Source organism: Misgurnus anguillicaudatus, chromosome 18 (assembly GCF_027580225.2).
Source record: "Misgurnus anguillicaudatus chromosome 18, ASM2758022v2, whole genome shotgun sequence".
Lineage (NCBI taxonomy): Eukaryota > Metazoa > Chordata > Actinopteri > Cypriniformes > Cobitidae > Misgurnus > Misgurnus anguillicaudatus.
Window position 1 is genome coordinate 14067296 of NC_073354.2, and position 15631 is coordinate 14082926.

Sequence of the window (15631 nt, forward strand, 5' to 3'; positions counted from 1 at the left end):
CGAAGATTAACTTCCGGTCTGGACTGACTAAACTGACGTACATTTTTTTTTAAAAAAATAATATGGTTTCCTAAAGACGAGGGGAGACTGCAAGCATGGATCACCGCTATGCAAAAAAGGTTTGGCAGGCAGTCACTAATATTTTTGTAGCTGCAAACATATTGTTTACGTTATTTTTATACAGTAAGTCAGTGCAGTAACTTATCGCTTTAGCTTTGATTTCAGCTAAGGTAGTTTACTTGTCATTTATTTGCTTTATACCATCAGAAATAAATTATAGATCCAAGCACTTGTAAATATTTGCGAAAGTTTACCGAAAGTTAATTTTGTGCCACAAACGCCAATTGTTTATGTTGTTGCTGCTGAAACTTTCCTCTGTGTAAGTTAATGCATAGCGTTCAGTAAATTGTTATAAAAATGGCTGGCCACATTTACATTACCTGGTTTAGTTCACTGTTCACAAAATGTTCAGTTATGCAACACTGACACAGATTTCTTTTTAAAAGACTTTATTGTACTTTAAAACAATTTCCATAATAAGTGAAACATATGAAACATTTATAAAAGAAACATAATATCCTTAAATTTTTGCCTATTTAACTCCTTTTAGTAAAAAGCTATTTATGGTGTGCGCTACAAATATAAAGTTCCTTATATTTTACTGCCAAAAGCAATAACATTATTTTCCACCATGCATCTAATGGGTCCAGTTTTGGTAAAGTTGAAACCCACTGCCCATACTATTTAGCTAAAAAAACGACAACAACAAACAAAAACAAAAGAGCCCAACACCACTCTAGTGTTTTAACTTTTACTTCCTACTATAAAAGAAATGGTATGCAGTTTAGCTTTTGCATTATTAAGTACAAGCACTTTAAAAAATATAAAATATTATTATTTTAAGAAACACTCATTTAATATGTATTAGCATTATTGCTTGGAATAGAAGTTTGGTCTCTTTAATGAATTATAGTGTAGTGCAAAAAACACCCCAAGCTGTTATCTATACTTCTTACATTATGTATTTACAAACATTGGCCACCAAAAGTGACAAAGAGAAAACAAATGAAATCATATAATACCGTAAAAAAACCTATCCCAGTGCTATTCAGTGATGCAGACTGTAATTAATGAAAAGCATAACGGATTCCCAAAACATATGTTGTACTTGATTTGATACCAGAAGTGATTCATGAACCTTTATTTACAGTAACTTTATATCTCTGGCACCTGATCTAATCTTCCAGGGCCCCTTTACTAGGCTAATGTTTATACACTTAACAAAGCGTTCTCATATATCTGCTTATTATTAAAATTGCTTTGGGCTCAGGCAGATTTGCATGAACTTCACTAGAAGGGCCTCGGGAAGACCGAATATCCTGCTTATATCTGCAAATAACTTCTGCAGAACACACAGAACTGAGCACCCACAAACACATTCAAAATCACATACCATATTTATGAAATTGATACATATATGGTGCTCCTGGAGAGAGTAGCACAATATATATATAAATCATGTACTACAAATACAGAGAGAAACATTCAAAGGCATTAAAACCAGTTTTCTCAAGCAATAATTTGGATTTTCCATGATTTACTGTAGTGTAATGACAAGATGAGCTCAAATATTCATAATACAATCATTTTGATAACTGATTTTCGAAAGGCATGAGATATATATTTAAAAACTTGGCAACACTGTTACAACAGCACAAGTAGGCTAGCAGTGTTGCATTGTTACATGGTGGTTTGTGATGTCACAATTTTCTCCTGGATGATCTTCTGTGTTGTTACATTTCGTTGGGTCGACCCACTCGATACGACTTTACCACTAACTGACCCTGCGCTCTTTTGAGGAGACCCCTGAATGACCCCTGACCCCCCTCTATTCTCTACATGATACAGCCCACCTTGAGATCCTCCATGAGTGGAAACACCTTTTCTAAGAGACCCCTGAAGCACACCCCCTTGTCCACCTTCCACAACCACCACACCCTGAGATCCTGCAACCCCCCTCTTCAGCGTCCCCTGAAGGACGTGGCCGCTTTGGGCACCCCCATCCACCAGCAGAACTTGCGATCCGGACAAACTACCCATTTGTAGCACCCCAGTGTTGACAGCTTGAGTAGTTCCACCTCTCTCCAGGAGCACCATTCTCTCGCCGTGGCTCGACGCTACGTTGGCACCCTGAAGCACAACCTCCTCGCCCATCTGGCCGCCATTTAGCACGTACATATTCTGCCCGTAGCTCATGGCGGGCCTTTCGGCTAGCAGTACGGTGCTTGGCTGCTGCTCGACCATGTAGTACATGGGCTGCTGTTGTTGCACTAGAAGCGTTGTAGTTGGTTGTACACTGGCATACACTGTGGGGCGATTCTCCGTCACGAGCACGTTCTCCACCCGGGTCGATGATGAAGCATTAGAAACCATGTTCACTGTGTTTTCAGCCATACTACTGTTGTAGTCAAAGTGATTGCTGCTGACAACAGTACGTTCCACAGGTTTAGGAGGGGGAGGAAGGGGGACATCTTGCTCAACTGTGGTCATTTTACCTCCGCATACTTGAGCAAGAGTGTTAAACTTTGGTCCAAGGTCATTGAGAAAGGCTAAATCGTTGTCATCTTCCAGCATACTAATGGCCTCAACAGAACCAGCAAGAGAACCATTCCCCTCATTTTGGTACTCCAGAATGTTGTTTTTAGCAAAACCATCTTCTATAGCCCGGCTTTTCTGTAAAACAAAAAAGAGCAATGCATCAGTATTTTGAGAATGTACTGTATATCAACACTGTGCAAAAGTCTTCTGGCACCATCTCCTTTGTAGTTTTAGCCAACTTTAATGGCCATCCAAATTTATTTTCACTCTTTTCCTTAAAAAAAAAAAAACGAACAATACAGGAAATAAACAAACAAAATGGCTTCCTCTTACAAAAGTCAGTATTTAGTGTGATTAGTTTATTTAAACCGATACTCCAGCTAAACAACACAATTACCCAATGACTTACTCGCCCTTAAGCAATCAGAGATACATATGTGCATCATTTTTCAGATGAACACATTTGGAGTTATTTTAGTAAATGGCCTTGCTTTAACAAGCTTATAATGGGAGAAAATCAGGATCAGGGAACAACTTCTGACTTAAAAAAGTGCATCCATCCTTCACAGAAGTAATCCACATGTCTCCAAGGGGTAAATAAGGGTCTTTTGGGGGTAATCAATGCAATATTGTAAGAAAAATATTAATATTTTAACTTTTATATATAATAATTAGCTTCCGGTAATGACCCATCTTGGACACGATTCACCACGAACGGCAACGAACGCTCACTACGCTAAAACTCCAATGTGAGTCCATGATGGCGTCATTACCGAAAGCTAGTTATTACAGTTTGTAAAGTTTGAAACTTGGATTTTATGTCTTACAAAATTGCATCAATTACCAGCAGAAGACCTTTATTAACCCCTGTGTGTGGATTACCACTGTGAAGGATGAATGCACTTTTTGGGGGTTTAAAGTCAGAAGTTGTTCCCTGATCCTGGTTTTCTACCATTACAAAGCTTGGAAGAGCAAGAACATACACTAAAATAACTCCAAATGTGCTCGTCTGAAAGATGATAGACATATGTTTCTCGGATTGCTTGAGGGTGAGTAAATAATGGGGTAAGTTTGATATTTGGCTGAAGTATCACTTTAAGAGAGCCTGCAGGTTCCTTCTGCTGTTTAAGTGTAAGAGAAGGTCACACTAAACAGTTTTTTTTTTGCATACAAATTTCCTGTATTTTCTAAGCATGCAAAAAAACATTGGTTGGTTGTATGTATTTATATATACACAAACAAACCTGTGAATAGTACTCATCCAAGAACTGCTCAGATGCGGCCATCCCGTCGAAACCTCCAGCCTCTTCTGCCATACCGGCGTTCCATTGCATCGATTCCATGTTGTACATTCCTGCGCCACTGTTGTACATTCCCATTCTATTGCCATGCATTGCAGAAGAGGACACCATGAAGCCCCCAGCTTGATTAATTTCGGCCAAACTTGACATCTCACGCCCTGAAGCAACACCACCACCCCCTCCTATTTTTGTGTAGCCAAACCTAGCATCATGCTCATCGCCAAATAGTACTGGAACATCCTATCAGAGAAAGATATTTACTTGTATTTAATCATAATGGGTTACAGTTTAAAAGCAGACGTTATGAATCAATTTTTACTCTGTCCTCTCCCTGGCCCTCTGTGTGGTAGGCGATGAGATGTTCTTTGGTGTCATAGGGCATGTCTGCGAAGGGACCTACAAAGCCAGCTGATCCACACTGACAGAGCAGCAACAGCAGGGGTATGACTGTAGAAGAGAAACACTTCATTTATTTTGGATATCCCCAAGAAACGGTGGAGAAATGATAATGAAAAGTCTTGTTGTAAGTAGTAAAAAAGTTCAACCCTTAAAATGACCCTTAAACCTGCTAGTAAAACAATTCAGTGACTTACGCAATAAAGCAAGGAGACCAAGAAGGAGCAGCCCGATTCCAGCAGATCCTAACGTGGAGCCCTTCCGCGCTGCGGGCCCGTTGACTCTATTACAACTGCCCTGATTTGTACAGGTACACACCTCCACCTTTAGCTTCTCTGGTACTGGACATGAGAGTCCCTGCTGGTCTTTGACCTCCACAGTAAGCTCGTACTGTCCTGGCCACATTTTTTCATGGGTTCTGAAGATGACAGTGGTGTCTGAGGAGAAGAATAAACAGCATGTAAAATAGCATCAACCTTTATCTGCCTTCTTAAAAACCTTTTGATGTGCGCAGCAGGGTTACGTGAATGTCTGAGCTGCACACTCGACAGATCAACTAAGCAATGTGAGAGGGCTATGTGTCATTGTGCACCTAATGAGAGCACTTTACTTCCTGTTTTCTTTTAAATAATCGCATCCTACTGACGAAAGCGTGCACAGGCTCGGATCGATCGAAGTACAGAGTGCGTGCTTTCGTGGGAGTAGGGAGGATTTGGTTGTCTATGGCTGCGTCCGAAACCCCATACTGTACAGTAGGTACTGTATAGTATGAATCTTGGTAGTATGAATGAGATTCGGACGTACTACATCCGCCATGTTGCGACATCACGTGACATACGTCGTCATCACGTCATGTCATTCCAGCGCATAGATTCCAGCGCGAACAGCCGCGACGTGTCGTCTTCTTCGTTGGATAACTCCTCTCCCGGGGCATCATGGGATAGTGAAGTGTCCATCGTATGCACGCTGCAAAATCTAACCGGAAGTAGTAGGTCATCCGGGTACTTTTCGCATACTGTTTTTCGAATACTATGTATTTGGACATACTACTCGCCTCGCCTACTGCTTTTCGCGTACTATATAGTATGAAGTAGCCGGTTTCGGACGCAGCAAAAGTATAATATGTGCGCGCCCTTAAAGCCGCCTTTCCACTGCACACGACATACGGAAACGACAGTCGGAGTTCGCCCCCTAGTGGCAGTCGTAATGAAGTTTCAGTTTAATCGTATATGGGAGAGAAGCTCATTCCAGCGCAAGAGGCTTCATTCTATTTACCATTGTGGAATAAATAAATGAAAGCAAATTAATGAAACAATAAACAGCTATGCATATATGACAAAGATTGCCAATATTTTTTGGAGAGAACATATATAGACAAGATTAAAATAATAACATACACAAATTAAAAATGTATTACTTATCAGTAATTAATTTTTTTAAGGATTCAAGTGTTACTTATAAAGATAAACAAAAAGGATTAATCATTTTCACCTCACACAAAGTTTGTGATTGGAATACAATGAAATACATCACTTCCGGTCGGCATATCACATGCAGTTTAGTCACACAAGTTCAAATTTTTTAACGGATCCAACCCTCAAAACGAATCCGAAATTTACGCATCCACAAATGGTCGGCACCTCACGCAGCCCCTTTGCGACTCTCCATAGGAAATGAATGACTTCAGGCTTATCGGCCGTCATTTGTCATGTACAATGGAAAGGGGGCTTAAGTGTTGTGCTACAAACCACTTTATGTTTGAACACACATACCATTTAAATGTTCAATTGTCCACTTCCCCTTAGTTCCATCATCGACAATGTTGAACGTGAATGGAGGTCCATTAGGATCTGCATCCCCATCCATTGCAGTAACCAAGATCGCATCCTTGTCAGTGCACAGTGACTGATTTTTGCTTGTCAAAGTGGGGCAATGGTCATTAAAATCCTCAACCTGGATAGCAATTGTACCTGTTGCTGTCTTAGAAGGCAAGTCTTGAAGGAAAATAATATTTTTAAGAGACAAAATACATATGTGCAATATCAAAGTGTTTCAGTAGCTATTGTTAAATGTGAAATTGGCGCCACTTTTAGGACAGCTTGTGTACCTGCAATGGCCTGTTGTCACTACATTGAAACTCTATGGTTACTATATTGAAGTAGTTTTAACCCCTTAGTATTCCTGAAAAAGGCTAAAAACGCCTAAAAAGGACACTTATTGTAACTGCTAATTGTATCTTAAAATGTTTTTTTTGTTTTCTGTCAAATATTGCAGTATATTATTTGTAATGCAATGCAGCGTAAAATAAATATGATAAAAAAACATTTACTAAAAAATATTTATATTCAACAATAATTAATAAAACAATTGTTTTGGCTATACGCTGTTTATTGTTGCCAAGCAATGCAACAACGTGGCACATGAATATGGGATGCCCTGTCAAAAGTGAGCATTTCACATTTCACATCATTATTTAAAGACTAAATTATCTTTTTTAAATGTACACAAGTAGGCATTGAAAGACTTTTATTCAATTAAAAAATAAATATTGAATAATAACAGAAATCTTAACACAAAAAAGTATGAAAACTTTTTTCCTCATAACGTTTTTACCAATAAAACTTACCTTGAGTAATGCTGAAAATCTTGGCGAAGTAAGTTCCATTAGTTAGAAACTTGGACTCCCGATCAGGAGCTTTATTCATTGTAATGGCTCCAGTTTTCTCATCGATACTCAGCCAGTTATCTGGGTCATATCCTTTAGCGTACCTGTTAAAAAAGGCAACATAGTTTGTTCAAGCCATCTCATTTTAAAATAAACTGTGAATTGAAAAAATTCTGCTTTTAACATTTTAATGCCTTTTTAAGTTTCCACTTACCTTACGTTGGTCGCTTCTTTTCCCGTGTCTGTATCAGTGGCCGGATATCTTGCAATGACCTTCTTACTGTCAAATGACCCCCCATCCTCTGAGACAGTAATGGCCTTTGTTCCAGGGATGAACTTGGGTCCTTCTGGTTGGTTTTTTACTTTTATATTAACAGTATAGACTGTAAAATCAAAAAAGTTTAGTTTAATATCAGGAAAGTGATCTCCCTAATTCAAATAGGTGTGTTATGTGTTAACCTAGTAGTGTTACTTAAAATGAGTTGTCGTTAATAACTGCATTTCTTACATCCACTCGTACAATTAGTCTTAATCTACACATTTAATAAAGCTCCAACTACTGGTAACTAAACTTATTATTTACTCAATATTTTTACGCAGTACACATAAGACAAATAATTTTGACTTATAAAAGTCATAAACTCAGAAATTAAGAAGAGACTGATCTCAGTACTGTCATTAGCTTAATGCTTATTGCTTAATGAGTGATGCAACACATCATGACCATTGAGTACTAGTGCTGTGTTCAAAATATCGATACAACGATACATCGTCATGGACGCCTGACGATGCGTGCATCGATACAGCACCTTCCGTATCGATTCGGATGCACTTTTGAAAGTAATGTGACAAATTGCTGTTGATCCGTGATCCATATGGAAAGGACGTATGTGTCCCGCGGAGCATGTAGAGTTAAAGGTAGCGGGGTATACTTTCACTTTGGGTGTCTGTCTCGCTGGCGTACGTGTCTGCATAGTGAGCCGCGTACTTGCGCTCTCTCTCTTGCGCGCGCGCATTAAAGTCAATGAGTTCAGTATGAAAGCGCAGATATCTTAGCCTATACTACTGCAAAGGGCTTTATTAGCCATGCTCTTATAAAACAGTACTAATGCATTTGAGAAGAAACACGACAAAGATATGCATGTGAAAAGTGTACATCTAGAGAAGAGATACAGAGCTACTTCAAACTATAACTGTCACATTAATAATCTGGTTTCTATTAAATAGTATTAAGTCTGACTGCATGTTTATAGATATATTCATAGATGTAGAATAATAAGAGACAAGAGTAAGGCACCATCTTTGTAAAACTGCGTTTAAAAAGTACTAACTCTGGTATTTTAAGTATTTCTAATAGCTAATAAATGAATGGCAAAAACCCAACTGTTACAACACTGCTTATTCAATGTATAATAAACAGATAATTATAATAATAATGTTACTAAATTCTGAACAAAAATGTAATTCAAAATAGTCTTGTATCGTGATGCGCATTGTATCGGGGCCCTTGTATCGGGATACGTATCGTATCGGGAAATTGTTGGCGATACACAGCCCTATTGGCTACCCACAGCCTATGCACAAGCACCACACCCGTTGCACAATGGGAACACTCAAAACCTAAAAATATTAAAAACCACTTCTAAATCTCAAACATAACTGAACATAAAACAATAAGTGATTCTAGAGACTTAACAATGAGCAATAAGGAAAAAGTATAGTAAAATTATAGTTTAAATTAATCCTTAATCCAAAAAGGGTTTAAAAACTAAATTTAAAAACGATAATTAAATATGTCATAAGAAGTAAAATATTTTAAGTTAAGTTAAAGTTAAAGTATTTTTTGCATTCCAAAAATAAAAAAAGAGGTTACTTGGATTTTGCGAACCGGTTGAAGATAACCATGTACCACCGTTTCCTCCACCAGATCCTCCACCGCCTCCAGACCCACCTCCTCCACCTCCTCCACCTCCTCCACCGCCTCCAGACCCGCCTCCTCCACCGCCAATAGTTATATCTTGATGTGAACCAGTCACGGAGGAGTGGAATGGAGCCTTGTTGCCTACATCAATGCCAAGGTTAAGGTCTTTGACATCCTCATAATCAACAGCCTATGGAGGAAAGGAATTAATACAAGTGAGTATTTATTTCAGAGATATAAATCTGGAGCATTGAGGAAATTTCTCTCTGTTTCATCTTAAGTAAAACAACTGAGAAATTTAAGGGACTATAAAGACCTTAATACTTAATAAGGAGATCATGTTTTCAGTTTGCTTTATCTATAAGCAAAACCAATACAAACCTTGTCAAGCATCAGAATTGCCTCATTGGTCTTGGGATCAGTTTTAATGCTGAAGTATCCGGCCTCATTGCCTGATACAATATTGCACTGCGTCACCCAGTTATCCGTCCCCTCAAGATCTAGGTCAGTTGCTTTAAATCTCATCACCTCCACCTGCTGCGTGTTCTCCTCTATACTGCCTTCAAACTACAAAGAGAAATCATGTCATTAAACATATAATGTATTTACTTAAAACTCTGTAACAACATCATACTGTGTAGACTTAACCAGTGTAGAATGGTGTTGACTTACCGGGCCTTCCAACACAGGCACGTTATCATTGACATCATTAATCTTGATGGTCATCGTCCCTGTGGAAGTGTGTCCACCTGGCATTCCATTCAGGTCCATGGCCCTGACCACAACCACATACTGATCAATGGTCTGTGAAGAGAAATCCAGTGTTAATCAAAGGTGGCCCACTTTAAGTAGCTCATCTACACTGCTGATAAAACATGGCCTTGATACAAAGAAGTAAAGAAATATTGGTGCTAAAACATGGCTCTTTATGTGACATCACTTGTTGCATATCAGTAACCCATGTGCATTATGACAGATGCACCGATCGTGATCTCTCACCTCTCTATCCAGATTTTCATTGGCAACACGGACCACTCCATCATCGTCAACTGCAAACATCTGTTGCCCATCCGGTTCCTGACTGACAATCTCATACTTGATTTGAGAATTTGGGTTCCCAGGCTCATCAGCATCTTTGCAATTAATCTTCATCACTTGTGTACCTGTACAATTTGATGTTTACATATATTTTTAGCAGATATAATCACTCAAATCTTACATATTTTAAAAGAATAGTTCACCCAAAAAAGTAATAATAATATACTGCCCTCTAATGCCTTTTGAATGTGACTTTCTCAGCACAAACTAATACTTTTATATTTGAAGAGTTTCGTTGCAAAAGGAGAAAAAAACATTTTTTAACATTTTTGTCAAAACATGTTTGTTATTATGTTATCATGTTATTATTTTTAACATCACCATCATCAAAAATGTATTATATTATATGTTCATCAAATAGTTATGCTTTAAATTCACTAAGTTGGAGCCACTGGCGTAGTAGGCAATACTCCGACATGTAGGGCAGGTTCTGCAGTCTAGGACAACAGCAACTCACACCGGACGTGTACATTAAATAGTGCGAGCTTAGTCATAAAGCGTCTACTTCAAAATTCAAAATATACTGTACGTTAGCAGCCAATGTTAATAGCTAATGCTTTGGGACAAATATGATGTTATTTAATGTTAAACTATAAGTGGGGTGCGACAGGGCTTTCTCATCCGGTGTGCAACCCCCTTTGGAGGGTTTTGCATCTGAACTCTTCTATTAAAACCAAATGCAAAATTCAGATATGCTTGTCTTGTAACTAGCTATCATTTAAAATTTCTTCAAGGACACACAGGAATAAATGTATGTGTTTTTTGGATCCTCAAAAATGTTGAATCTTGTATATGCTCCTGTAAAATTTCTGCTTCTTTGTGCTATATTGAAGAAAGACACATTTGGGATGGCATGAGGGTAAGTTAATAATGAGATTTTTTTTATTTTTAGAGTAAACTACTCATTTAAGCTGAAATAACTGCAGTAGCCTTAAGTTGCCCTGCTCTAAAATAGTGTCACTCACCTTTTGCACTGAGTTCATCTACATTCCCAAGTTCCATTGGACCAAAAACAGGAGGATTGTCATTCTGGTCCTTCACTTTTATTCTCAATCCAATATCAGTTTCTGCCAAACCGCCTTCTAAGAAAGTAGCACTCCCAGACAGCTGCGAAGGCGAGGGAGGGGTTAACTTTACCTGGGGCGACTGTGGTCAATTTCCTTTTATATTAAAGCTACAGCACCTCACATTATTTTCATCTCACTTACATTATATTGGGCGATGGCCTCTCTGTCAAGGATTTCTGTTATTCTCACAAGTCCAGTTTCAGGATTCACCACAAATAAGTTGAAAGGATGCTGGTCTGCTCCGATGCCTTTTAGTGAGTATTTCAAATTCTTCCCCTTAAGGTCTTCTCTATCTGAACGAATCTAAATTAATCACAAGTATATGTTAACATCATCTGATGTATTAATACTAGTGCATAGATTAATCTAGATTAATCGCATTACACTGTGTGTAATTATAATGTATATTTAAACTCACACACATATATGCATTTCAGAACATATATATTTATATTTAATTTTTGTTTTGTTTTTATATAATATAGAATATACAAAAATATAAATAAATATATATACACATGTAAAGGTTCCTTAAATGCATACATGAATTTATGTGTATTTACATACTAATTAAACGCAGCACACACACTCATATTTTATGCAAAAAATCTAGATTGATTAATCTATGCCCAGCACTAATTAATACAAACACCAGAAATATCCCTTGTTCAAAGTTAGATAATGTCCAAGATGAATGAGTTATAAATGTTGGCATCACAAATGTATTGAACATTTATTTTTGTAATTGTGCCTCATGCTACTTTATTTCTTATATTTGTTTTGACATTTTTTTTGTCATTAGGGTGCTAAACGTTTAATACTGGTACATTTATAACAATTAATAGATTAATAAATTAAATGATTTATACCAACAACATCAGAAAAAAAACATTTATTACAGGTATAAATCTCTGACATTAATTTATTTTGTACAACAGTACTTATAAACAACACATTTAACACAAAGAAAGGCTCACTTACTTTTGCAATGAATTCTCTCTTGGTGTAATCTATATTCTCTTCTAGAATTTGAGGTGGGATGATCCATTCTCTCTTTTGCCTGCGGAGGGCCACATCGTGTTCAGGTTTGGCCTCAGATTCAAACACATGCTGAAGAGAAACAAAAGTTTAAGTGATCAGCAGGTTGTAAAGACAGAAATACAACCAGCTTTCTCGCTTCACTCATACATAACAGGACAGGGGAGAATCGACTTTGCATTATACTGTGTTTGCTGGTCGATTCCTTTGAAACTCTTTTGTTGCACACATATTCTCATTTACATAAAGATCATCCTGTCGGTACAGTATATAGATAGTAGATAGTAAAGTTTATTTTATTCAACAGAAGCACAAAAAACCCAATATGACCCAATTACGATGATATTAGAGTTAATTGAAGGCCTGTGATTACCAAATGCAAAAAAACTTTCCATTACTTTGATATGCTGCCTCAAAAACGTTGTCAGATATTTCAGTTTGTGTGGCCTAAAACTTCTTGTTCACAAGGACTGGAAAAGAAAATAATTATCGAAACCATCTTGTATTCTATTTGCATGCAATGCCTTTACACTGTCTACCTGTTTTTACAGTGAGCTAGTGGTATTTTCTATACCCAACCCTAAACCTAACCCTTCCGCAAACCGTTCTGCATTTTTTTATTAAGCCATTATTTAGCACGTTTATTAAACCGTTTCCCCATGGTGACTGCTGCCACACAAACTCTGATGTGACAAACACACAGCGTGGAAAGTAAAGAAAACCTTACTAATAATGTTATTTTAAAGGGGTAGTTTACCCAGAACTTACACTTAAGTTAACCAAACCGTTTTTGAGCACGATTGACTTTCATAGTTTTTTTCTTTCCTATGGAAGTCAATGGTGCTCCAATTTTCTGCTTGATTACAAATATAACCCTTGGTTTACAGCAAAACAAACAAACCTAAGTGTGAGTAAATGATGACAGAATTGTTGTTTTTCATTTTACAAAACTTATTTCCGCATTATACCCAGTTTGCATATATAATGTCAGACCTGCTGCTGTACACGTGTAAAGTGTCGCATGGAAACATCACATTTACATTATTCATATGCACTACCCTAAAGGCCTATTCATGATAATAATAATATCTTTTATAATGGGTGAAATGAACCTTTGAATTTCTGACACAGCAATACAAGGTACTATAAACACAAGCAACGCCAAATGGAGGACACGTAAGTGAAAGTACACAGACTTAATGTTTGCGGAATATCCAAAACAAAGCCAAAACAATAAACCATAAATATGTAAAACTATACAGCGTAACATAGAAATGAAGCCCTCTACATCAGGAAACATACCCGTATACTAATAAGGCAGAAAAATATTAAATCCAGAGACATGCCTCTTTGTTAAATATAAGCACAAGTGTGAAGTATCCTGAATGCATTTCAAACCCATACGAGTTTTTTTCTATACAACACAAGAGGATAAATGTCAAGACTGTCTTTGCCATACAATGACAGTGAATGGGGAGCTGTCAGTCACGCAATGTTTGAAATGAATGCCACAAACACCAAATTAACCAACATTCGTGTTGTCTTTCACAGATTATGACCAATATAAGTTGTTAACAATCGATGACTGAGTTTTCATTTTTGAATGAACTACTCCTTTAATTTCAGTTTCGGAGTAAAATGGCAAACATGCGCAATTGCCATAGGGTGGGGATTTTAGTCCTGAACGGATCTGTTAAAAAAATAGGCTGTATAACGTAAGTTGCATATCCAGTTGGATGACTTTATCACAATCTGTATTCTGAATAAACCCTTTACAATGGTTATCCTAGTTTTCCGTTAAATATTGTAAACCATGATAAAACTTGCGATCTCTTTAACAGTTGTCAAAAATATCCGTAATTCTGCGTACATAAATTCTTTATTATTTCTTTTTAGGCTACTTAAATTTGAACCAAAGTGTTGGCTAGTGCGACATCAGCACAGTTTAGGCTATGTTGTTGTAATAATCTACAGTAAAATATAGTGAATAACATGGACGTGTTTGCTACGTGTAAAATATTTGTAAAGAGCTTGACTCCCCTTCATTTCAAAGTAGGCTAGACGGACAGTTCCGCGAATTGCTTTCACGTTAGCCTCACAAACACACACAACAAAAAAATAAATAAACGATACATTAAACAGACCATCTCCCAAAACAACCCACGAGCAGTTTCAGTATTAGCTTACGATAAATCATGACAATTATTTTGTAACGATGAGTGATGTTACTAAAGGTGAAATGTCGAAGTCAGTAAGGAAGTGTGTTAAAATTAGAAATCATATTAATTTATGTAAAAATACTTACCGCTAAAACAAAGCAAAAGAGAAAAGCGAAAGCAGGCGAGATACGCCGGGCCATGGCCGCAGGAGCTCGTGTTATTTCCTGATCACCTGAGATCCGCTTCGCTGCTTTCAACACCTGCTTATAAAATCCACAAGAGCCCAAATGTGTCTGCTCTGCTTTGTGATAGACAATAGTGAGAATGAGATCGATGTGCAAAGTTTTAGAGAAACTCTTTAATTATTTCCCCACACCCATAGCCTACCTTGCGGTTTGAAAGGAGGATCTAAACGCTGCTGGGTGTGTGCGTCGGAGAGAGAGAGCGAGAGAGAGAGAGCGAGAGAGAGAGCGCGCGCGCATGTGTGTGTTTCAATCATATTCTGAGTGAGTTAGCTTATGTGGGTAGGAAAGAGAGAGTGAGAGAGGGTCATGGGGGTTAAGTCATTTGCAAAATTACATTTAATGTAACGTTATCATAGAGAGGGTGTCATGGATTCATGAAAACAATTTTACTAGTAAACACCGATTCTTGAAGTCTGTAATCATGCAAAATGCTATTACTAAACTTTTCTTTGTCTGGTGAAAATTTGTCATCATTTCAAAGTGCACTTAGTAAACACATTCTTTAATACATTATATTGATCACAGGTATAATGATCAGTGGTAAAACACACCCAGATTATTCTGAAGTGGGTGAAATTGTTATCAGGACAGAGTTTCACTTGCAATGTATAGATAGAGACTTAATTGATGAAACACTGTTGAGCCGACCAAGGATTTTCTGCATTAAAATTAATTAAAGACCAGATGTAATGCTCACTGGGGTGTATCAATAATACCTACAGTAGTATTAATGGATTTCTCAGAGGCACACACCTTATATTACATAGATTTTTGATAGCTGGTCATACATAAGATGGCTTAACTAAAACATTTTTTTAAGGTTTTCCCATTTAATTATCAGATAGTTGTCTATTGTCCTGTAATAGATGTGTGTGAATCAACACCGTCTACACGGTTTGATCATCTCAGTATAATGAAACTACAGGTTTTTTTTTAAGTTTGGCTGTGATATCGTATTAAGCAGTAAAACCTGTCTATGCTTGTTGACTGACTTATAATAACATCATCACAAATCAAACCTGATATTGTTCTACATTGTTCAGATTTAAAATTTAGCTTTCATACCATACATTTGTTATGTACATTTTATATATTTGTAAATACAGTATCACTACACTGTAAAAAATACTTTGCTGCCTTACT

The 15631-nt window shown here is 37.3% G+C and overlaps 1 protein-coding gene across 3 annotated transcripts; it reads right to left on the minus strand.

Moving 5' to 3' along the window:
* Positions 1 to 492: 492 nt before the first annotated feature.
* Positions 493 to 14588, minus strand: dsg2.1 (desmoglein 2, tandem duplicate 1). Of its 3 annotated transcripts, none has more exons than XM_073855903.1 (15): positions 14390 to 14588; positions 12028 to 12156; positions 11188 to 11349; positions 10945 to 11086; positions 9881 to 10044; positions 9554 to 9685; positions 9263 to 9448; positions 8921 to 9071; positions 7175 to 7343; positions 6922 to 7064; positions 6068 to 6289; positions 4493 to 4732; positions 4219 to 4346; positions 3843 to 4139; positions 493 to 2733 (listed from the first exon to the last, which is right to left on the minus strand). In XM_073855903.1, the coding sequence occupies exons 1-15, from the start codon at positions 14441 to 14443 to the stop codon at positions 1741 to 1743; spliced, it is 3312 nt and encodes a 1103-aa protein (XP_073712004.1). In that variant the 5' UTR covers positions 14444 to 14588; the 3' UTR covers positions 493 to 1740. The 3 variants fall into 3 exon arrangements, with proteins under 3 accessions (XP_073712004.1, XP_055042204.2, XP_073712003.1); XM_055186229.2 differs by having other exon boundaries at positions 8849 to 9071; XM_073855902.1 differs by having other exon boundaries at positions 8834 to 9071.
* Positions 14589 to 15631: the final 1043 nt, after the last annotated feature.